General features: G+C 43.1%; 1 protein-coding gene across 1 annotated transcript in view; it reads right to left on the bottom strand.

Moving 5' to 3' along the window:
• Positions 1-160: 160 nt before the first annotated feature.
• The window catches only part of bmp6 (bone morphogenetic protein 6), a 54,631-nt gene continuing 29,532 nt past the window's right edge, over positions 161-25,259 (bottom strand). The window contains exons 2-7 of the mRNA XM_061713892.1: positions 21,686-21,878; positions 16,331-16,479; positions 15,247-15,444; positions 3,871-3,947; positions 1,726-1,836; positions 161-1,576 (exon numbers count right to left, since the gene is read on the bottom strand). Coding sequence (XP_061569876.1) covers positions 1,427-1,576; positions 1,726-1,836; positions 3,871-3,947; positions 15,247-15,444; positions 16,331-16,479; positions 21,686-21,878 — 878 coding nt within the window. The 3' untranslated portion in view covers positions 161-1,426. The remainder of the gene's footprint in view (positions 1,577-1,725; positions 1,837-3,870; positions 3,948-15,246; positions 15,445-16,330; positions 16,480-21,685; positions 21,879-25,259) is intronic.

The raw sequence follows: 25,259 nt of genomic DNA, 5'->3' as shown, positions 1-25,259 counted from the left end.
GATGTGGTGTTTTTTCTTTTTTTTTTTAATAAAATGTGCAATAAATAAGCTAAGAATGTACAAGTATTTACAAAAGACAGTCTTAAAATGATCACAAATGTAAACAGCAGCTTACCAGAGGTATATTTTGTAATTTAAAGATCAGGTTAGGCACGTAAGGTTTTTTTTTTTTTTTTTTTTTTTTTTTTACTGTTCTGGATGTTAGTGTTTTCATACAAATATGCCCTCTAAAAGTTTATACGCCATAAAAAGCTCACAGTAACGCATATCTCAGCATAATTTCATCCACTTATTTGAAAATTTAAGGGCAAATTTTCAGAAAGGTGACCCCTAAAAAAAGTCCTGCTGGCTTTTTATATATATATTTTTTTTTTATTTTTTTTTTCTTTCCACAATCTCTGGACGTGTTGTCAGGGGTGGAAGGGTTTGTTAGCTTTGCGACTGCAGGAACATGGAAATGGCCATTTGCGGCGTGTCGGAGGGATAGAGCTGTATTCTTCACTTCTTTGGAGGAAAACACGAGTTAAGCCACAACATGCATCATGTTGAACCAGCCCGGTGAATCAGAGCTCGGCCCGAGCCCGGCAAATATTGACACAGAAGGGATTATTTGGAGCAGCCGACTGCTAAAATAGCCTGTGGTCACATCGGTTCAGTCCATATTATATTTTGGGAAAGCAAATATGGCTTAAGGAGAAAATACAGTAGGAAAGAGGAGACAAATATGAATGTACTGACTCAAATGTATCATTCAGTTAGTATTAGATTGTTTGAGTTAACATTTGCACTTAAAAAAGGACTTGTATATTTCCATGTGACTTTAATAATCATCATAAACTTTGTGTTATCTGAGGAGGTGACCGAGTCAACCTCACACGATCGTTTATCGCAGAGAAACTGTTCATCGATAACCTCCCGGAACGACTCCAACGTGAGTTCTTTGTCGTCGGAGAGGAAAGACGGGATGGAAAGCGGCGCTCGGACCGGTCCCACAACAGTTCGGGTTCAGCCGTCGCCCCTTTCAAAGAGGGAGCTGCTGCAGCAGCCTGTGAGGCATTCATACACACTTCAATAAACGCAATATACAGACTTGATCGCTCCTCCGTCCTCAGACACACGCACACAGTCCTGGACTCAGTTGCAGATCCGTGAAAAGCCGGCTCTAATCCACAGCTATCAGACCGGAACAGTGTCATTTCCCGTCGATGCACTCGTACATCACTCCTGCGTTCGTCCCGTTCTTCAGTGGATGTCTCGTTGAAGATGATGGTGGATTTTTACTGAGCTGTCCGTGATTATCGGATTAGAACTTATTGGTTAGATCTTTCAGGGCTAGACGTTCCTCGTAAGGCCGAAGGAAAACCGCTGTCCTCTCGAGGTCAACCTCCCCCAGGTTTCACTGAAGCTCAACCCATCCTCAGCGGCGTCAGTGACAGCCACAGGCGCGCACCACCATGTTCTTGTACTTCTTCAATATGACGTTGGAGTTGTCGTCGAAGTAGAGCACCGAGATGGCGTGCAGCTTGGTGGGGGCGCAGCACGGCTTCGGCACGTTCTCCGGATTCATCAGGTGCACCTGCAACAAAAACAAATGCTTCCAGTGTCTTCATACATCTTATTTATGGCTCTATTTATTTCCACCGGGGGCCTATTAGTCACCACACACTTGTCCAACAGGTTTTTATTTGCACTGCAGAAATACAAAGTGTGGGGAAGCGGTCGTACCAGCGTCTGCACGATGGCGTGGTTGGTGGCGTTCATGTGGGCGTTGAGGGGAAACGAACACTCTCCGTCACAGTAGTTGGCTGCGTAGCCCTCGGGGGCGATGATCCAGTCCTAGGAGACAACACGAGACAAGACTACTTCACTTCACTGCTCCTCTCTTCTCACTTTTGTGCATATGCGAGCTGTTGCGGGAGCATAAATCTGATGACACAGCAAGGCTGAGGGGTAAGATTAGGGTTTAGAGTAATGGCTGACCACAGGACTGGTAGAGTTTGAACTGTAACGTTATGCTGATGTCATCTTCGTGAGTATATTTATGTGAAGGATTGCTGGCAGCCTCCCTCTAGATGTCAGTGGTGTGTTAACAGCTTGTTTGGAAAGACATATGGAGCTCTGCCCTTCTGATCCGTCCACAGGTCTTCTCTAAACACACACTCACTCACACACACACCTGCAGTCTGGCATGTCTCCTCCCGGTGACATAACTGGCTCTAATGCCCATCATATCTAGCCTGCTTGTGCTAGTTTCTTATCAGGGCTGTTTATAATGTCCATCTAATCTAATACTGTCCGCTCATAAAAGGATCTATGCTGTTTTTTTGTTGTCGTTGCAATAATTACATATTTAGCAGTCCAGCTCTTTCAGAGTTTTTTCACATCAGTGAACTACAACACATGACATTTGAAACTTTGAAAAATTAACAATAAAACCATAAGAACTGCAGCATTAACATGAATACATGTTATCTACATGTTATTACCAATCACTCACATCGCTGAGGAGGAATATTGGTATCTTCGTTGACTGATAAAAGCATTTGTTCAACGCGTTTCTCTTCTTAATAGACTTTGACTGGGAAACCTTTAACTCAGTTATTCTGCTCATTTCCTCAGGATTTCTTCATAATTTTCCTCTATGATACTTTGGTTTGCAAAGGAGTTCAACTAAGATGTCGAGTTCCTGCAGCTGCAGAACAAGCCCAAATCATCGCCCTTCCACCACCGTGCTTTTCTCAAAACACTGGTGCATTATGGACAAATATCTCTGCTCTGGACTTGTCCATCCTAGTTGTCTGTTCAAATGCAACTTTGCAACGCTAAGCCATCCTGCCGCTCTTTTTTAGAGGAAAGAGACTTTTTCTCGAGCAATCCTTCTAAACATACGTATGCAGTCTTTTTTCCTATTACACTGTGATGAGGTTTAAAATCGAACAAGCTAACTGAAGTCACATCTCTGTTACCCCTAGATTGGAAGTGGAAGTGAAAACGCTTTTTGCACATTTCCAAGTCTCGGGATGTGACGTAGCCGGTCAATCTAAAGTCATCAAAATCTAGTTTCCAGCTGTTTTTGACTCATTAATACGATGCAGTTGTGCTATAATACTACTCAATCATTATGCATTGCATTGCATACCCTCCTCATACACACCCTGAAACAACTGTTCAATTCTCCAAAGTCAGTGCTGATGTCTTTCTTCTTTTGCATTGTGTTGCGGTATTGCCAAACGTTTGCTTTTATAGATCTGATTATAGATCGGACTTGCTGCTTTTCAGTTAATCAAATGCTGTTTATTAGCAGCTTCTGGCTACTGCTAAGCTATCAATATCAAAGAAGTAAGAATGCAGCGTTTGTAGTTTTTCACACACTACTTTTCACCTGTAGGCTATTACTTAACGTTGAGAATCATCGGCTTTGGTTTAATAAATGTTATATAGTGATAACAAATAAAAATAAAACCTTAAGAGAAACTTACAGCACTTGTCTTAACAATAATGGAAAATGTTTTACACAACAGGCACTAGAGGGAGATAAAATTCTCAGTTTTTTGGATATGGATATTGAAACTATCTTTCAAGTAATGACAACTGAATTGACCTGCTAGTGAATACTGACTGTGACTCGTTGTAAGCAGCAGTTTAAACAAACATTTGAAGTCAAACAGTTAGTGAAAGATAAAAATTATGAATTAATGTACAGAAAAAAAGACCATCATTCTGCAACTGTTCCTGTTATGTGTTTAGTGTTAAAGTTTACCAAAGTTTAGTTAGCCTTTAGCTCCCAGTAAACAATGATTAGATCTAAACTTGCCCTAAAGTGAGAGTTATATATGTGATCTGGTCAGAGTGTGTAGAAGAGGAAGATACCTGCCAGCCCAGCTCCCGGAAGCTGACGTACAGCTCGTGTCTCCTGCACGCCGTCTTCTGATCGCTGCTGTTGTACTCTGAAACACAGGAACGGAAAATCAGGAGGGAATTGTATCATCAATTATATTTTATTTAGTGTTGTTTGTGCTTGGTAAAGGGACAGCTACACCCAGCAGCCACCGATAACCTCCGTGAGGATATGAAAATATGTGAATCCTAATTTCTGACATTGAATTATGACCCGAGAGGGTTTTTGATCATCTTTTTCCTTGCATTATTTCAAAGGTCAGGCACATGCTGTGTGGTGAACATGTCACTGGATATTCACGATAAAAACCCAGGACATATGATGGGGCAAAAATCAGAGGTGTCAAGTAACGAAGTACAAATACTTCGTTACCTTACTTACAATAAGTAGAAATTTTGGTTATCTATACTTCACTGGAGTAATTATTTTTCAGACGACTTTTTACTTTTACTCCTTCCATTTTCACGCAATTATCTGTACTTTTTACTCCTTACATTTTAAAAACAGCCTCGTTACTCTATTTCATTTCGATAGAGTGAATTTGGTTGTGGTTGTTTCAGATGTTCTTGTCCAGTTTTGTTCTTACATCCGTTCCCTCAGATTCCTGCAACTAAACTTGGATGTACATTCCAATAAAGGTTAGGATAAATGATAACATGGCTCTGAAGTTTGACTTTTTGCACCATTACAATACTTATAGGCAACTAGTCATCATATCTGCTGCTCTCTGAAACACATGTTAATCCTTACACATATATGGTTCTTTAATATATTTGCATTATACTAAGATAAATTCATTTTCAATGGCTTTTGTCCTTAATGGCTTTTTTCCCCCTTACATTACTTTTACTTTTATACTTTAAGTAGTTTTGAAACCAGTACTTTTATACTTTTACTTGAGTAAAGAACTTGAGTTGATACTTCAACTTCTACAGGAGTATTTTTAAACTCTAGTATCTATACTTCTACCTGAGTGATGCATGTGAATAATTTTGACACCTCTGGTAAAAATGCACAACTAGTTCTCACTGAGAGCAGCTTTCATCAGGAGTCTGAGAAAAGGACAAACACAACAAGCCTCGTGTAATGCTCTGGGTGGAGAGACATGTGAGGGCGTACACCAGAGCGCAGCCACAAGTGCTCATTACAGACATTGCTGCACTCTACGTGCTCGACAATCATTCGCTGGCTGATGCCTCTGAACGCCAGCCTAATTGAATTCATCAGCAGTCAGATATTACTTGGCATGAGCACAAGCGGTGAGACGGCGACATTCGTGTTTATGGCCTCTCCTGCCGCAGAGTTTGTTCTTAATTATCGCTGTTTCGTTCAGCAGACAGCTGCACACAGGTATAGGTTTGTCTTCTTTTTTTTTTTTTTTCTTCTCTTCAAGTTGCGGAGGTCATTGCTGGCACCGTTCACCACGCTGAAGTCAAGATGGTGACGCAGAGTTTCCACCGAGGCTTTCAAGGGCCCTGTCTTGCTCGCTTTCTCTGTTTTGCCTCATTGATTTGATCACTTCAATTATGTTTTCATCACCGAAATCCCAGGGAAAGACAACGAGATGGACAAAGTGCAGTCCATGGCCCCGGTTCAGGCCCTGATTCTGGTCCAGGAGGCGGCCCCGGCTCTCCGCGACCACGCTGAGCAATTAGCGACGTCGCTGCTCGCCGGGGCCATCGGTGCCGTCACACATCTGCCAGGGCTGAGGTCACGGGTGATTTTAATTGCAGCTGACTGTTGCTCTGCATGTTCTCATGCTGTGAAGTTAAAGGGCCGCTCGCGAAGCACTTCGGAGTAGTTAGTGTTTTATCTGCAGAAACCAGAGGAATTCTGATGCTAAGCAACAGTTACTCAGAGCTACGGTCTCGGAGGAGCCAATCCACCGTCGGAAAAGCTCAGAAGGATCTCAGGCTCGGAGACAACACCTTAGGAGACATGTGCACTGGACAGCTTTCTTTTCTTTCCTGCAAAACATCAATCGTGTCACGGTTCACTGATCTGAAAGTGTTGTTTGTCTGCATCGCTGTGAAACTGACAGAATTGAGGGTTTTAAATTCATCCCTCATCCGGACTGTTATAGTTTGCTTGACAAAAAAAGTGTAAGTTGAGGATTTAGGTTAAAATGAAACAGTTCATAGCTTGATCCCATCACTCATCCTGCCACATCACCTCAGCGTGGATGGGTGCAATCGTCTTGTCATTCAAAAGCAATTTCACAATAAAGTGTATTTAAATTTTTAAAAAGAAATGAATACATGAAAAGTCCACGTGCAAAACTGACTTGAGGATTTTTTTCCATCAGTTCCTCATGCGTGTGCGTCACAGAGCGCATGAGTCAGACCGCAGTCTGAGATTTGTCACTCAGTCACAGCCACCACCCAGCTACTCACCTCACCGACAGCCTTGTTTGGTCAGCTGAGGATGGAGGGACGGACACACACACACACATGCACACACACACACATGCACACACACACACACACACACACACACACACACGCTTGCAAACGCTTTTCAATTGTATAACAGGTCATTGATTCTGCTTTCTCACATCTGTATGCCTATCGTTGATAACCAGGAGCGTTTGCAGAGCAGGATCAAACCCGTGCACGCTCACAGGCGCGCGCACACGACCCCATGTTTATCTGTTTAACAGCCAAACCCACTTAGCTACTCATTAAAGCAGCGGCTTGTAATTTAAATTCACCAGAGCTGCTTGCATTCAGATTTCATCATCAAATTGAATTTCACTTTGACTGACATGTTGACTGCCCTGCCCAGACCCATGTGTTTTATCTGGACGCATCTCAGCATCTCGACAAAAAATAAAACAAGAATAATAACAAAGAAGAAGAGAAAGCTGGAATCGGTCTCCGATCGAAGAAATGACGACATCTCGGAGAAAGACGGAGCACAGCGACAGACTTGATTTAAGAGCTCGTAGGATAAACCGCAAGAATAATTTACAACGGTCCGTCAGGTTCACTCGGCACGGAAGAGGAAAGTAAAGGTGATACAGATTGGGCCAGTCGGTGCTGCTGTGAGGTCAAAGGGCGGTCTAAAACCGTCGGACACAGTCAGGTGTTTCCTCGTTTCCTTTCCAAAAGGAAAAGCGGTTTGTTGGGTGACTGATCATGTGGAAACACAGAGTTTACTGTACGTGTGTGTGTGTTCTCTGCTGAGTATTCAATACACATGAATGCGGGTTCACGTGTGTGAGTCCTGCCTCCCTTTGGACCGGCCGGCCTTTCAGCATCCTCCAAAGCAGAGAGCGCTTGGATTCAACACATTTACTTTATAGAGACCGACACAAATGCTAATCCTGGATTTGTAGGTATTTCTGTTATTGCAAGAAAAAAAAAGAAAAGAAAAGCGTTGAGCCTTCATTGTGATGAGCAGTTTAGAGTGTGTACTGCTTTTATATACAGGAAACGGGCAAGGACAGAGGAAAAGTGCCATTGAACTAACAAAGCGGATCGGCTGAGAGACTTGGCTGACCTCGTTACAACCTGCGCTGATATTAACACAGATAGAAATGGCAACATTCCTGCACATTTGACCACAGGTCAGCGTTGCTGGAGGGACTGGACGTCAGAGTTCACGCTGGAACACGAGCCTTCGGGAAGTCTGCAGGTTTCTGCACGCGACCTTGGTAAATAGAGTTGTATACTCGCTTCTTCAAAGTGCACATACCAAAGCTAAAACATGCACACACACAGACCGACCCCCCACCGGCCCTCGTCCAGGTCTGCTTTACGATGCGTGACTTTCAGCTTCAGGTCACAATCCAGCGCGGAGGGCGAGTGAAGCAGCACAGCTGCCAACGCGCTGGTCAGAGCTCCACACGGGAGGACAGAAACATCGGGGAGGCGTCCAGCGCGGCTGGCAGCGTCGCCGACTCTGATCATCTTATTTCAGTTCTCACTTCAGTCACAAGTTAGAATTCACTCAAACTCAGTTCCAGATTAGATTAGTTTATAAAGGTTCTGCTTTCAAGAGTAATTGAATATGACATTATCTAAAGCAGTGGTTCCCAACCTTTTTTCCTTGGAGCCCCCCTACTTGTGTCTAAGATAAGCCGGGCCCCCCGACCCGTACGTACTAGCACCAAAATAGTCTTTAATTGAAAAAATTAACATTAATTATGTTTTTTTGATACATTTCTCTTTGGTTTACTCTGCATAAATATGACTTTGTTTTTCTCCAATGTCACCAATGTATAAAATACGCACAAAAAGACATAAAAGGACATACAAATATTTCTGAAAAATGTCTCTTTTATTATGAGACCAACATTTTATAACATTTTTCCTTTAACAACCTGTCGGAGTAGATTAAATGTTGAGTAATGATATAATAATAAGGAATTCAATAATTTCCTGTGTTTGTCACCAGTGTATAAAAAACACAAAAAATATTCAAGACATTCATAAATTATTCCTAACAATGTCTTATGAATGATTCATTCGCAAATAATAATAATAATAATAAAATAATAATTTTTACAACTGCATAATTTCAAAGCAGACAAAGTTTTGCGCGCCCCCAGAGATCTCTGGCGCCCCCCCAGGGGGGGCCCGGCCCCCAGGTTGGGAGACACTGATCTAAAGCGTCCAACACTGCAACGTTTTAAAATCTGTTCGTCCTAACAAAGTCATGCATTTTTGAGATAGATTGTGACTGGAAAACAAAATAAAACATAGTTTTCTACATCATGATTACACGTTTCTCTATTAAATGCAGAACATTGAAGGACTTGCACAGTTGTAGTGAATAATGAAGACGTATTTTTGTTAAAGGTTTTTGTGGCACTAGGGGCTTTTATTGAGAAAGGGTATGGGGGGGAGTATTGCAGTACAGAGCGACAGGCGTGGGACTCGAGGACTGAAGCCTCTACAAATGGCACCGGCTCAACCCACTGAGCTCTCCGGGGCCCCATGAAGATGTATTTTTTAATGCTTTTTTTTACTACACTGGCTAATTCAGGGCTTTTTTCTGCAGCGCATGGCCCTGAGCATCCCCTCACTGTCTGCAGCAGGTGGCCTGTCTCCGGCCAGGCTGTGATGTCACGGCAGCAGGTCAGGCCCCACGTGGTGTCCAGATGTGCTTGTTCTGCACTTAAAGTCCAATCAGCAAGCTCAGGATTCTCCTGATGTCATGACAATCTAAGGTTGTTTGCTCAGGGAAAAATGGTCTCAAGGCTCTGAAACACATTTATTAATCACTTTTTCAGTTTTCCCTCACTTAAAATGAAATTAGACGATATATAAGATGAACATGTGATTCTACAGATCAGTTTTGAACCATTTAAAGTCAACAAAAACATAACATTAAACAGTTAACACATCTTAAGTGCTACGCATTTAGATATCAAGATACTAAACTCAGAAAATAGCAGGAAACTAAAGCTGTCTCGCTTTGCCGTTCACTGCACAGAACAAGGCGCGACGCTAAGCGCCACACTCCCTTTTCCTCTTTTTCCCACACACCTACACATTTTCCTTGCACCTCCTGGCCTTCAAAAGCCATCAGCATTTACAGTCTGTGGGGCTCTTGAAGAGGAATAAAGCTGATATTTACTGTGGGCTTTCATTGAGTGTAAAGGCCCAGATTTGTGGTGCCCATAAACCACATCTCCCCTTCCTGCCTGTAAAAATTTAATGCCACACAGCTACCGCCGAGCTCCGGCTCCCGTGAGGCTTCCTTTCATTTCTTTTTCCTTTCCCTGTCAAAGAGCAGAGGTGGCGAGGAAGGTGAAAAACGGACGCCTCATATGATTATATATTATAGCAATTAAAGGATATGTTTTTTTTTAGATATTCCACGTAGATTTAGCAGGGATGGAGCCGTAGAACCGTTTCTCTGTTGTTTTGCAGCCATCAATCTACACAAGACGACCAGTGGGATGTTTCTCCACTAATCCCATGATAAACCTGCAGCTTAAAAAAGCTTGTTTAACTGAAAATGATGCCGCTGAATCCGGGAAGACTATTTTCTATCGTGAACTCCACTTTACCTTCTTCCTGAACTGCAGCCCGGGACTAAATATTTGAATTTGACGTGAGAGAGAGAAGCAGGATTTCCTTTAACGAGATTCTCCTGTGAATGCACATTACAGCAGCATACCTAACCGTGTTGAACCTGGAAACGTTTCTCCGCGAGTAGACAAACATCCCATCAGACCTCGTGACACCAGGACTGAAACGCAGTTCACAGTGGATCTGTTGAGGTTCCCACCCAGTCCAGTCACCGGCCGGGGAAACACAGCTCCTTCCTAAACATTTAACAGTGAGCCCTTCGATACGCCGCACTCACTCGGCCCTGATATTAACCCTTCTCTACACTACCAGGCATTCATTAAAACCCCTTAAAACACTTTCACCCTCCTCTCTGCGAGGAGGGAAAAAGCTGTAAATTATATTCATCGTGGGGTTGTTCCGAAAATACAAAAATCAGATGTTGTTTTAAATGTTTTAACAGTAGGTTTATGTTTATTTCAACCCTTAAAGGCCACAGTGACTACGTTTACATGCAGTCAAAATTCGGGTTATTACTAATATTCCGGTTACTGAAACATTCAGAATATTCCGTTTACAAGCGTGAGCAAACAGGGTTATCCCTGTTTACATGGTAATTAATCATTCGGGATATCTGGATCAAACCAGCGACGCACGGAAAACATCATGACGCAATTACCGTCATTTCCGCTTCCTCTTCCTGTATCCAAATTCAAAACAAATGCTGCTTCGCGCAACTTTTCGCACACCTTCTTGTAAATCTGGCTATCCCGGTACTTTCTACCGTCTACAAATGCAGAAATGTTCATATCCTTCATTACATTTATGAAGTGATTAGTCTCCTCCTCACTCCATTAGTGTGGCGTGGTTTTGCGTTTCTCTGTGTTTATAATAACTTCCTGTTTCATATATTCAGTTTATATATTCAATATTAAGTTATGAAATCTCTTGGGATGTTAAACTATAGTATTATATTGTTATATATAATAGTATGGTGATATAATTGAATCAATATTCTCAATTTATGTACCTATTTTCATCACCTTATTTACACTCAAACACGGCACGCACACACACACACACACACACACATACATACTGATGCTGTCTTTTGTCATCGTTTGCACTGTATGTTAATAAATGAAATAAAAAAAATAAAAAAAAGAACTTCCTGGACTCAAAAGACCAGGATTCCTTGTGAACAGAGCATGCGCAGAAAACAAATTCCTGTTCCGTTTGATGGGGATATTCTGTTTGGCGTTTACATGACCCAATATTCGGGTTTTAAAAGGAGTAACCCAGGGGTCATAATCGGGTTTTTAAAAACCCGAATATGAGCAAATTCGAGTTATTCAAAGGGGTTATTGGTGTTTACATGGCCGTGCAAATTCGGGTTATTGCCAATATTCGGGTTTTAAAAGGGTTGTTGAGTGCATGTAAATGCAGTCAGTGTCCCGGAGACTTGAACCTGGTTCCTGCAGGTGTAAGAACCAGCAGCAGCAGCAGCGACATGAAAGGAGGACATCACTGCTGCCTCTGACATTTCTCTCCCGTCTTCCTTCCCTCCTACCACCACTACTGGAGTTTATCTTTCTTCCTGTCTTTCATCACAGAGGTTATTAAAGCCTGCGAGCGAGCGAGCTCCACCACGTCTAATTACCCCGACGGTAAACAAAAGGAGGTCGGGTGGGGAAGGAGCGAGGAGAGCGAGGAGAATGAGGAGGCGGGGAGCGGAGGAGCGACAGATGAAAAAACACAGCTGGCTGAGCGCCGTGTTATTATAATTCTTTAAGCGATACTGTTAGCTCGGTCAGTCTTTTAGCAGCACGGCTAATGACTGGCTACACCTAATTACAGGCCAGCCGGTGCTGGGCCGGGGACGCAGCGCTCCTTCCCCGGATGGTTGTTAACCTCCCCCACAGCCAGAGCCCGGCCCGCCTGCCATTACCTCCCCAGCCCTCGCTGGCCACCAAACCCCAAATTACCTTTAAAGGTGTCGTATTGTTCATTTGGCGAGGTACACAAGAGCACACATCAGGCACACCCTGAGTGGGCGTCGAGCGGGGAAAAAAAAAATCACACTTATGGTCCAGAATATTCAGACCATCCCCACATAACTATAAATACAGAAGCAAATGTGAATTAAAAAGACCAGTTTGACCTCTAAACAAGCAAACACGACTGCAAAAATAAATGAATAAATACAAAATCACACGTTTTTGCCTTTTAACAGTCAAACCTCAGATTATTCACGGCGCTCGCTCATAATCACAGTATTATTTCAAAACCTAAGTCGCATAAACTTATTTGGCTGCATCCGTCTTCTTTTTTGTCATCTGGAAGATATTTATTATCACATGTCCTTTTCAGACCCAGCCTGCTAAAATTGTGAATATATATTTCATTTGGGAAAAAATAGTAGTTTCCAAGTTCAAAAGCTGTTTTACAGATTTGAGCAGCGAGGGAAGCAAAAAGTATTTCGGAGATAGACGTACGAGAAGGCGAGGTTGAATATATGGAGTCGAACTGAGAATGGACAAAAAGATGCCAGGTATTGAGACGAGCAGAAAAAGAAGCCAGACTGATGAGCCACGCAGGCCGGGACTCTGCAGCCTGGTCACGGGCTATTTTTAGAAACCACACCACATAAATCAACCTATGCTGAAGAAAGTCTTTAAAAGCCTTTATGTGGAAGCTGGTGCTCGCATTAGCAATCAAAGGCAAACACGTCGCTGCCTTCCAGCCTAAGATCTGCTGTTATTTAGCAGAAAAAGCGTGGGGAAGAATTGGTGAAATGCTCCTTTTAGCCGGGTCTGTGGTGGCCTGAACTCACACACTGTAGCCCCGTGCCAAACAGAGACCGCGGCACAGCGTTCGCATTTTGTTTCTCCCCATGAGCACTTCACAAGACGGATGCTCTCCTCATCCATGGCGACCTCCTCCCCGTCTCTGGAATGAGTGATGTCGTATTGAAACCATATGCCCTCCTGAATTCCTCGTGGATCCTCCCACCTCATCCAATCCAGCCCTGCGCTGGCCACGGACACACGGTTGTCACGAGGGGGCCTCTCTGCTTCCTGTGTAGGATCTAAATATTTACACTCCCAGTGGTCCCAAGTGGCGAGGCGGAGAGGTCTTGATGTTTTGGGTTATGTAAAGTGCATATTTAACAGATTGTCATTGTTGGAAGCGGATCTCTGAACAGATTTGCTTCGCTGAGAGTTTTCTCATCCTCTGGATACGAGCTAGCACACAAAGGCAGACTATGGACAACATACCTTAAGGAATCCTCAGATCTGTTCTTAGCTAAGCTCAAAACTGAACCTGAGGTAAACAAACTCTTTGTTCTGCACGGCGTCGGCCGAAGCTTTCATCTAACGCAGATACTAAGAAGAAGCCCCTGTAGGAATTGAACTTGCAGCCCTCTTGTTTTCACAGCAGTGCAGTGCAGCCTACTGAGCAAAATCACTAAAGACACTCCGAACAAACAGAAAAAAACCCAGCCAGCAAAGTATTCGCAAAAGCATCCGCGAGGACAAACCCAACCTGTCCTGCAAATACATCTGCATACCAGGCAGATGGTAGAGCCATTAAAGACAGCAGACGAAGCAGAGCGGAGTGGAACTGCTTCCCGGGTAGCCGGCCAACACGGGCTTTTTTGTAAGTGCGGTAAAGCTGTGTTCTGGCACCAGACGACACAAAGCGAGTCACTTCTGCCCCGAGACTTGAGCAGAAGTTTACGGCACAGACTCGATCATTAGCTTTGATAGCCGCGGCGAGGCTGCAGCATCAGCTCCTGGAACCGTCGCCGGTACATGTGGCCGATTCTGGCGCGTCGTTTGTCAAACGTCCGGCAGGCAGGTGTGTGGATGTTACACTGCTGCTGAGCCAGACTACGGGGGGGGGGGGGTCACTTCTACATAATCCTGCATGAAATATTTAAACTAAATGTTTTACTGTGAGTGTTGCGTATACATGTGTAAGCCAGGTTTTGATTTACATTCAGTCGGTGGACAGTTATATATATTAACCATGGATTTATACTAATCTTTTGTCCAGACGAGCACAAGGGCTTCTACACCAATTTTAGCAATTTAAGTTTGATATCCCTCCATAAAATGAAATCATATTCTTTACAATTTATGTTTACAGTCAATAATCAGCATCATTTAAAAAAAAAAAGTTAGGTCCTCTTTATGTAGCGAGGCAAAAAGTAATGATGCTTTCAGTAACTTGGTCACATGATGAAAATACTACAGAGAGCCAATGTTTTGGTAATATCGCCATTTATCCTCTGTGATGAGATTTAAAGTACAGCAATTCTAAGAAATACCAGAAATACTTGACATATAAAGAAGTATTCATCTGCCTACAGTCTCCGCTCTGACACAACAGTTGGAGCTGCTGCGGCTTCGGGGGTTTCGGGGGTTTCGGGGGGGGTTCTGCATGATGATGCTTCATCTTTTCAAATTAGTCAGGGATCAAACCGATATTAGCAGCGGGCTTACCGCGCACACAATGAAGCTTCACAGGAGCGGCTTAGCTTTAAACACTATAAAGTCTGGCCAGAATTACACAGCAGGTGAAAGCAGCCAAGATTAGGCCTTGATTTAATTTGCAAAGCTTATGGAGCTCATTGCACAGGGATTATACTTCCTCATTACATCATCCGCGAAGAAGGAGGTTCGAAACACGAGGTCGCCTGAAACACTGAATATTTAGCTGCCGTTCCTTTTTACGGTGCGATTTATGCCGCGAGAAACCCTAAAACTCTCTTAATGTATAACTCCTTTCAGACTCCTGTCTCCAGCTCTCCCAACGCCGCACATTCAACTGCAAACTGAAATTCATTTAGCTTAAATTTGTGGCCAAACCCTCCCGCCAACCGTGAAACTCGGCCTGTGTGGTGAGCCCCACAGAAATCCCCTCCGTAAATCACAGCGTTTAAAATATTGCACTGAAAAACATCATATTCCCTGCTCAACGGGAACCTTTTGGGTTACGGTGCACTTCCATTAATCCATAAAGAGGAGCTGCAGTAAAGAGCAGACTTTGGACATCATGCTTGAGCTATGGCTCCCCTCTGATGGAGGCTGATTAGAGGAACATCCGGCACAAGTCGGATCCAATTTATCAAGCATTTCAAAGGGAAGAGCTGCAGCCAGACTTCTCACACATGCTGCCCATCCACTGCTTTCAGCAGGTTGGACATCCGTTACAGATATAAGGAGGTTAAACCGAGGTGGCTGTTGTGCGTCTGAGTGCGTGCGTGGCGTCGTTGCGTGATGAGGTCAGTAACGGTTTAGCGCCTCGGTTGGGCGGACTGACCTGCCGGGCCCGGCCCTCTGGATCCCTCCTGGGGCTGTGAGGATCGATTGCGGTTCTGCTGCCGGCGTTTTCCCCCGGCGGAGCGCGGGGAGCGGATGTGCACTTCGCTGACTTTGAAGAACGCCACCATGAACGGCTGCTTCTCCAGGGCACCGTCACGTCCAACCAGCCCCGCCTCCTTGCAGCTGATGCTGCGCCCTGCCTCAAAAAACACACCACACACAGTCATGGACTCACGCTCCGGCTGTTGCATCTGCTGAGGGATAACCAGTACTGGAGTTGAGGGGGGATGAGGGGGGATGGCATCCCCCCCTGAAATAAAAACAGTCAAAATCATCTCCCCAGTAAAACTGCCATCCCCCCTTTCCATCCCTTATGTCATTTCATCAATGAATGTGGTTTTACTGCTATTTCAACATTTAGAGTCATCACCAGAAAAATAACTTATTTGACAATTTTCACCTGTTTCAAGTAAATTTTCACTTGAAATAAGTAGGAAAATCTGCCAGTGGGACAAGATTTATCTTATTACAAGCAAAAAAATCTTGTTCCACTGGCAGATTTTTCTACTTATTTCAAGTGAAAATCTACTTGAAACAGGTGAAAATTGTTGTTTTTTCCAGTGATGAGTCTTGTTTTAAGTGTAATGAGATTCTTTTACTAAAATGAGACATTTTAACTAGAAATAAGACAAATATTCTTGTTAAGATTTTGAGTTTTTGCAGTGATCCATGTTACTTATCCTGTGAACGACAGAGTCATATTGATAAGTTCATAAAACTGTTTTTTATTGTTGTGTTTTGATGTACGGTATTTGATGTAAGCCCAGTGGATATTTAAAGCTTACAGAAGGCTGCATTTAACTGCTGCTATGTCATTCCTGCAGTATTTCTGCAGGTGTTTTGGTCAGTGCTATTATTCATAATATATTATATTATTTGTAATCAGCACAAATTATCTGTCCCCATATGATAAAATCCACCATCCCCCCTGATTGTTCTTTACAACTCGAGTACTGGGGATAACGTTATGAAATCCGGATGTGAGGCTGTGCCTTGTCTGTAAATACGGCTGAATCCCTCACCGCTGCTGGTCTCCACGCTGACCTGCACGCCCAGGTTGTGCATCGGACTCATGACCCACAGGTTGCTGGTAGCGGTGATGTCAAACTCCAGCCAGCCCTCCTCCGTGGCCCACAGCCTGCGAGACTCCAGCAGGAACAGATCGGCCTCTCTGCGGCAACACAGCACAAACATACAGTAAATAAGCTCCGACCTTTGAGGAAACATGACAGAAGTGCTCAGTGGTGCCAGCAGCCGCGGCTGCGTGGAAATACTTAGCAGATGGTGGAGAGTCGGAAGACTTGTGTAGAAATAAACCTTGTAATGTGTGAAGCAGAACTGCTTTATATGTTCACGTGTAACAAATTAAGTAACATGTGGAGGTAAAAATGTCATGTTGCTCGTTACATGTAAGGCTGCCTCATCGTGGTCTAATTATCGTCTAACTTAGAAACTCATTATGAATCAGAATTTAAAAATCCAACTGCTAAAATGTCAGATTCTGATATGGAAGATGTTATTTAACCAAATTATATAATAAAATGTTGATTGGGTGCGGTAAGAGATAAAAAAATGATGACAGAAAACACAAAACAAATCAATGTGATCTCCACGTATATGTACCCAGGTCCTAGAAATATATATAAATATATATAAACACTATGAATAACATAATGTCATTTCTATAATTTCTATAATACCAAACCCAGACAGTTTAATGCTTTTTAATTCCAGCTACGATTTAAAACGCCATCATCAGCGCCCAGAGACAAAGTTGTCCAACCAGTACCTGTACCTGTGATCACGTATAAATGTGGTGAATGATTAACGTCCCCCTGATGGTTTGTCTTTGAAAATGTAACTAAACAAAATCAGAAACATTTGGGACATTATGGATAATATATAGTATCTTGGAAGAAAGTATGAACCATGTTTTTTTTTTCTTGTCAAACTATTTCCTGTATCATTTGAGGCTTGTAACACCAAAAACAGTTAATACTTGGCCAAATAAATGCTAAATAAGAGGTTAAATGAATACAAATTTAAAAAGGTCATGTTTGAGATAACATACAACCACCTGTCAGCTGGTGATTGTGATGATGCTTCTGTGGCTAAACTCATTTTGGTTCAAAAACAGTGTCCACAAATCAGTATTTTCAGATGTTTTTGGAAGAGATGGTGCCGCGTGTCCGAGGACCGTTGGCACTGATGCTTCTGTAGCAGCATTAATGCACAACAGGACCCTGAGATTTTGTTTATTGCTAGATCTGTTAATCTTTAAATATTTTCAATTGTGTTTCAGAAAAAAGAATATGAGCAAAAGACGGGAAACACTCTTCTTTTACTAAACTTTTCTACTGTCAAAATAATTTTTTTTTTCCACTTTCTAAAAATGTTTTACAGACATTTTTCTTGTCTTGATGTCATTCAAAGCCAATAAAACCTCTTATGTTAATCTCCCGTGAACATGAGCAGAAAGTATAAGACATCTACTGATGTTGAGTGGGTACAGAAACCTTTCTTGGAACTTTGATGCCACCAAACTGTCCAAGTTGAAAATTTACCCAGCAGGAGAAAAAAAATCTTAACTTATGTATTTGTACTCGAATGCTCGAGTACAAATACTGGTACCTTCAAAAAACAAATCACAACATTTTTGCTAGCCCAATTTAGCAAAGCTTAACCATTCACTTCTCTGCACATCCTCATTATATTCCTGTTTTTGTTTTCTAGCAATTTAGCTTATTTTCCTTAGTTGTCCTATGTTTCACATATTACTGTAGATATTGTTTGTTTCATTATAGGAGGACCACTCGACAAGCACTTATGGGTTTTTTTGGTTCCTCCCGCACATTTTCTGTTATATTGTATTTCTTTTTTTACCTCCTTTTTTTTCTACATAATGTTCGTCTGTACTTTTTAAAACTGTTGTATATGTGCAACTAAACTAAACTAAACTAAAACTTGTTTCACTTTGATCCTGCACTTTACACTTGCTTTATATTCTTCTCCCAACAACTGTTAAAATGCAAAAGTGAATTAAACTGTAATGTAAAAGGAAACACTATCATCTCAAAATGCCTTGCTGGAATATACTTGTTTTTTTTGTTGTTACTGCAGACGTGACCTCAACGTCAACCTCTCTGAGGGCAGAGAGAAGGAAGGATGTTAAATTCTGGTATCAAGCTACAAGTACGTTGATATCCTTTAGGATGTTTCATCTGAATGAGTCGGGATCCGCGATAAGGAATGTGTGGAACTGGAGGGGAAGAAGTGTGACTATTTAATGAGAAGAGAGAAGGGGAGATGTAAGGAAAAGGAAGTTTGTGAGTGATAAGAGGGCCTGTCCTCCCACTATCTCATTACAGCAGTAACAACACAGCGGTGGGCCTGCCGGGCCCTCCTTCGCAGCTCACATCAAAGCCTCACAATCATCCAGGTGTTTGCTGAATGCCCCTGCAGTCATGCCTCCGCAGCCGCTCTTTATTGCTCATTAATGAAAGTGCTTGTGACGGCTTCCCGCGGGAGCCTCCGCGCCCCGTTTCCACGTCGGGGTGTTTGTCGCAGCTGGGCCGGCGTGCTGATGTTTCTGCCTCACTGTCATGCGGCGCTGGTGTGATGAAAGACGACGGGGGGTCCATTAGGGAGCCACCAGAGAGCCTACTGTAAAACCTTTTACGGACTGACTGCCTAAACCAACCGGAATAATAAGGTCAAAAGTCAGAATAGGTGTTTTTCTGAATAAGTCTTGTCAGCGACTGCTGTGGGGGAGGGGCCAGGTCACGTATTTTTATCCGTGGATCTTTCCGAACAACAAATCGGAGCATAATTGGACTATTTGTGCAGAAGGAAAGGCATAAACTTGTCGCGTTGCGCCGGTCAGCCATCGCACAGCGACCTGCCTCTTCTCGTGGGACCGGCCGCCGCATTTCTTCTGGCATTGTCATCGCTCGCATTCCTCGCCTGCTGCTCGAGAAACCACACCAATCAAATGAAAAGTTCAAAGGTTGTCATGCTAATTATGCGCTCTATCATTACGACTCGAGAGCCAAAACAGAAGTCGGGCTTTAACGAAGCGGAGGGCCGCGGGAAAGTTAATAGGCTTCCTGCTGATTGGGTGATAACAAAGGCGCAGTTTTTATTTCTAAATGGGGGGAACAAACCCTGCAAAGACGCTCGAGCAAATACCATGTGAGCCATAATGAGGTACCTCGCTAGATGCGAATGGGAAATCAAAGCAGCTGCAACTTTATTGTTTTTCAATGTGTCTTCTTGTTTTTCTCTTCAAACTGATAGTGAAAAGTGCAGGCTGTAATTTTCTTCAAGGTACAAAACCGGGCCTACAATAACACAGAAGCTGCAGATATAAGGGCCCTTTAATCTCCAAATATCTCCAATAATAAAAGGTTTAACCTCCAAGCTGGAGCGTACAAACCGGCCATTGTGGGGATAAAGGAATGCAGCAAATAAGTAGCTTTTGATACCATATGAACCTTTTGACACGGTCAATTATACTACGCCAACATTTATAGCTGATGCTTTTTGCAGACCGGAGGTTGGCTCCTGAAAACTGCAGTTTGAACACATTGGTTGTCTGATACTCTCACCCGAAGTTTCAGCACAAATATTACACCGGTCGGGTCCGACGGCTCTCTGTTTTAAGGAGAAGCTTGTCTTAGTGTGTATCCACCGATAAACAAAGACCCACTCGTCCGTGTCTGACATTTCTGGATGCATTCAGGCGCCAAAACTACTAGCGACAGTCACAAGACTGTAATCATATTATTTAATAAAGATACATTTTCATCATTTCTGACCTCCTTCTTGACTCAATAATGAAATAACTCCAAATAAGACATTTTTCATAGTTCAGAGTTTAATCTAGAGTTGTGGGAAGCGTAAGCGGGTGGGGTGGCTTTTTCCTCTGCAAGGTCACGGTGTTAGTTTCACTGGGCTCGGTGGACAACAATGCTCATTACAAGGTCACAGATTCAACAGCAACCAAACCTCCTGCACAAAGTAAGAGTGAAAGTTTAGTCTGGGCCAGAGGCTGCACTGATTGCTAACGGGGGCCCGTGCCAAAGCAGCTTAATCTCTTTGCTATTAAGTATGATAATTACCATATCTCAACAACGACTAGTTAAGTATTTCCAAGTATTTGCATGGCCTGATATAAATGTCACTGAGGAGCTCTGCCTGCAAACAAACCCCGAGATGCACGTCATCGTGTTATCTGCGTAGTTACGGGAGATAAAGGCTTGTGACACGGGACCAGGGTTTTCTTTTTGAGACAAGAAGCGTGCTCTGGAGAAACTGTGCTGCCTTCAAGACCCGAGGGAATCTAGTCCATCCCTGGACGGGCAGGGATCTGCAACCTTGCTCGTGATCTTTTCACCTGTCGGTCCAGATAACCCGCTATCATCTGGTCCTGTCAAACGCACAGGTGTGTGTGGACTGTTTTCCAACCCAGAGTTGCACACAGAAGCTCATCTTTAAGCAGATAAACTAAACAAAAAGTAGGCTATATAATGGATTTGTACTTTTTTTTTTATTTCCCATGTTGCTTCACAGCGTTTCAGAGACTCTGAAGTGTTTTTTCTGGCCCTGGAGACATAATGTAAATGTTTGGTGTGTATAGCTGCGCTCATTTCCAGGACGGGAGGAATGTGAAGCTGTGCTATTTCTGTAACAAGATGTTTGTCTTGATTTTACGTGATAAACATCAGCGATCGAGTGCAAGAGACGAGGAATAGCAGCTAATATCACTGGCCTCGTTTCAGTTATAATTTAATTCAATTGTTGATTCCAAGCAGAAAAAAGCGGGTCGCTTCTGCAGGACAGTTATACAGATCTTTTGCTTATGTTTGCTTGTTTGATTTTTTTTAACCTCCATCATTTAACTTCCTTTTGTAGTATTTGTTTAAATATACTTCAAGGTTCTGGAGGTTCCGAGAGCCAGAACTGAACTGGGTAAAAAGGCGTTCAAGTTTTCTGCCCCCTGAACCTGGAATGATGCGCAGAAAGACTTGAAATTGGTTGAGCTTGTATCCTTGGGTAAATTCAAATCCATTTTAAAAGACAGAGAAATTAGCTCTCTTGGTTCTTGTGACTGCCCCGTTGTGTAAATTTTACCATTGTTTTACTATTGTTTCCCCGGAATGTGTGACTGACTGTCTGTGTTCGTATGTATGTATTGTTGTATTGTTTTTATGCTGCCATTTTGGCCAGGTCACTCTTGAAAAAGAGGTTTTAATCTCAATGAGTTTTTTACCTGGTTAAATAAAGGATATATATACAGTATATCTGGTGTTTGATGGAAAGCAGCAGGTTGGTGTTGGGCATCCTTGCAGAGGGAAGTGTGCGTGTTTACGAGTTACCTGTCCGGATGCTCCTTGACCACCTGGTAGACTTTGAGCAGGAAGGTTTCGTTGCGGAAGGCTCGGCTCACACACTCCTTGTAGAGGCGAAACTCGGCTGCAGTGACGGCCTCGCCCTCCGGGATCTGCGAGAGGTTGAACTTAAACTCCTTGTGGTGACGCCGCTGCGGGGAGAACTCCCTGTCATACTCCACTGTCAGACGCACACATGTGGTGGGGGGGGGGGGGGGGGGGAGATAAAACTGGATTAGAGTAGCGCTCAAGCATTTCCGTTAATTATTGCACTTTAACATAAACAACTTCTTTTCCGTAGCTTCCCTGACAAATGCATGACCCGTCTTCCAAAACTCAGACCTGATCTATTTTCAAAACAGGGTTTCCATTTATGTAGTGAATGATGAGCGGATATCCTTTGCACAGAAACTGCGCTGAGGTCAACCACGGAAGTCTTTCATGCATGTAAAACGTGATTTACACATAAGCTCTAATAGGTTTTGTGGCTTGCACTCTCCCGAAATAAATCCCTGTTATCGAAGCGAAAGCCAACGGTTTTATTTCAGCAGCAGCACGCTCTGAGACATTCTGGGACCACTTCAGATGGCATGATATGACAAAAACCAACAAATTCTGTCCCTCCTATGTTTTTAAGAGCAATATGCACCATAATGATAATGTGCTCTCTGGGGAATGTGTTCCTGTCTCGGCAGGAGGTTTCTCTCCCACAGCACCCTGCCTGCAGTCCACAGACTAAAGTCTTGAGAGAGGCGTGTTTCTGTGCTCGTGTGAAGCTCTTCACACACCCCGGTGACAATGAGGAGCCTCATACATGTGCCTTATTCTGCTAAAAAAACTCCCCGGCCCGACTCAATGAATTCACAAAGCACTTATCTGGTTTAAATAGCTTCTCGTGCGCTGCATCCCGACACACACACTCTCTCACACACACTATCATCATCTCCAAATCAGTTTCGACAGAGTGCAGCGGTTTCGCCACCACAGACTGTGTGTACAGACTGACTGAGAACCCGAGACGCAAAGTCACATGAATAAAAAAACACACACACACACACAGAAAAAAAAAAAGAATCAGGAAAAATAATCAGGTCTTACAACTAGAATAAACTAGATACACAACGAAAATGCTGAGAGAAGCTGCAGAAAACCCACAAAATGCATCTCGGACTTGACAGGCCCTCATTTAGCTTATTACACTGTAAAGTTCTTAACAATACAATTAGAAAAAGATGGTAGAAGTTAGGCCATCTTTTAACGTTTGGAAGTGTTAACCTGTCCAGCCGCGCGGCAGACGGGTCACACACCGCCCAGAAACTCACATCAGAGCAGCCCTGAACTGTTCAGCAGCTGAAATCCTTAAATGAGGAGGAAGAAAAACATTTCACTGTTATTTCACCACAGCACCGCGGTTTTAATACGCAGTCAGCATCTGCAAGTTAACAGCTTTAAAGCTCTCCAGTCTTGTGTGTCTTGTTTCCTGCGTGTAAGTCAGTGGGATTCAGCTGGTGAGACTGAGCTGCTTGTGAACGGATGACTTCATAAAAGCAGTATTAAGGCAAAAAAAGACTCCCTAAATGATGGTAAGGTCTGAATGAATGGGTAATAAGAGGAGAAAAAAAGCAGCAGGATATCATTTCCATCTACAAACCCCATTAACCCACTAGTTTTCTAAACAAAACATGCAACAAAATCTAAAATTTGACATTTCCTCCTTCATTTGAACCGTGATTCCCCAGATGCAAGTATGAAATGAAACGATTCTCAGTAACTTCACTGACCAAAACTCTGGTCTTTGACGCCAGCAAAACACTAATAAAACGTCAGGAGCGAGACATGTTTACCAACACTGAAATCTTCCTGTAACCTAAACTTCTCAGTCACTGCAGAAGTGAGGGCTGGCTCTACGCACTGCTTGATTCTCCTCTTCAGGATGCACCACACTTTTTTTTAAATAAAGACACAGATTGAAGAGGACTGAAATAATCCTGCTAAAAAAAAAAAACAGACCTGAGAAAAAACAATAATTTGACAGCAGAAAACATCCCTCTTCACATGTATGCAAGTCATGGCACCTGCTGCTTTTGAATCAATGGCTCTTATAGTCTAAGGTACATTTTTCCTAAAAGCAGCCTAGAATGTGGACTTACGTGACCACACAATATATGAACACTGTCTTTCTGTCCATCTGAGATGAGCAGGCGCCAAGACAACTCAACAGCGATCCTGCTGCTCTGATATACCGCTCTGTCCTTGAATAATACACTTTCAAGTTGCATTTCCCGATGCACAGACACGCTCTATGGATTTCCTAACGATTTTCCAAGTTACCTCTTAGTTAATATGACTTTACTGACTGCACAAGGCAAGGCGGGTGTCACGCAGCGCGGCCTGAGGATTTGAAGGTCGAGTGCTTCCAACGGTGATTTCTGGCTTAGGATTTGACACATAGAGATTTCCCCAGACCCCCTGATACGCACTGCAGATGTTGACCGGAGTTCCTCTACCCGATCCTGAAACTCCTTTCAAATCATGGTTGTACTTTTGAATTTTGTTATTTTCATTTTTTTTTCTCTTTAAACATTGTTTTGAATTTGTTACTGGTGTCAAATTCTGTGTTTAAACACGTCAAATGTGTTTTTTTTTACTTTGGGACATGAGTTTTTTAAACAAAACTGTAGGGAAATTAAATTACAGATGTAAAGTGTTGTTTTATTTATGAAAACCTCCCATTTTTTTCTGGAAGTGGGATTTTAACATACGGCCTCTGTTTGCCTCATTATCTTCCACTTGCAGACAGCTGACGGCCTCAGACCTTGATGGAAATACCTCTAACACAAAGGCCACAGTTTTACTTTCTTTCAACACATTTCATTTTGGATATTTTCACAGCCAAAAACTTAGGTAAGAAAAAAAAATGTTGTCTTGTACCTGAGCCAGACTTGTTAAAACTCTGGTAATTTTATGATGTGGGGACCCGCCCTCAACGTACCAGTGACACATTTTGTTCCCAAAGTCAAAATCAGGAGAGAAAATTGTGTTGATGTGAGAACGCTGGACCCGATCAGAGTCTCCCCGGAGCACCAGCCCCACCTCGTACCCACACCCGGGAAGGTCAGGGCCCCCCGCCCCCCCAAACCTTCCCGTAAAGGCTGAACTTCAGTCACAAGTCCAACGGAAAACCAAGGGAGGGAAGCCGTATCATTCTGCATTCACCACATTTCTTCAATCAAATCGTTACGAACCAGGCAAGATGAACTTTAATCGCAGTTCAAAATCTCTCTGTGTGTGTGTCCACTAAAGGCCTGGCGGCGTGCTCCAACACTTTCCAGAGGAGAAAAGAAACCACCAATAGATAGGCTGATGTTATTCACATCAGAGCCGCTAAGACTTGTATCAGATGTAACATTTAATCATCTTAGTCCACAAACTGCCCACACACACACATACACACACACACACCACATTAACTGTGTCTGATAAAAGGTCTGATCTTGACAGGTAGATAGATCAGTAAGCTCGTGTGTGTCCGTGTGGAGGCTTCACGCAGACGTCACGACAC

Source organism: Cololabis saira, chromosome 22 (genome assembly GCF_033807715.1).
Source record: "Cololabis saira isolate AMF1-May2022 chromosome 22, fColSai1.1, whole genome shotgun sequence".
NCBI classification, from domain to species: Eukaryota; Metazoa; Chordata; class Actinopteri; order Beloniformes; family Belonidae; genus Cololabis; species Cololabis saira.
The sequence above is the reverse complement of the archived record's forward strand: the minus strand, read 5'-3'. Positions and strand labels throughout refer to the sequence as shown.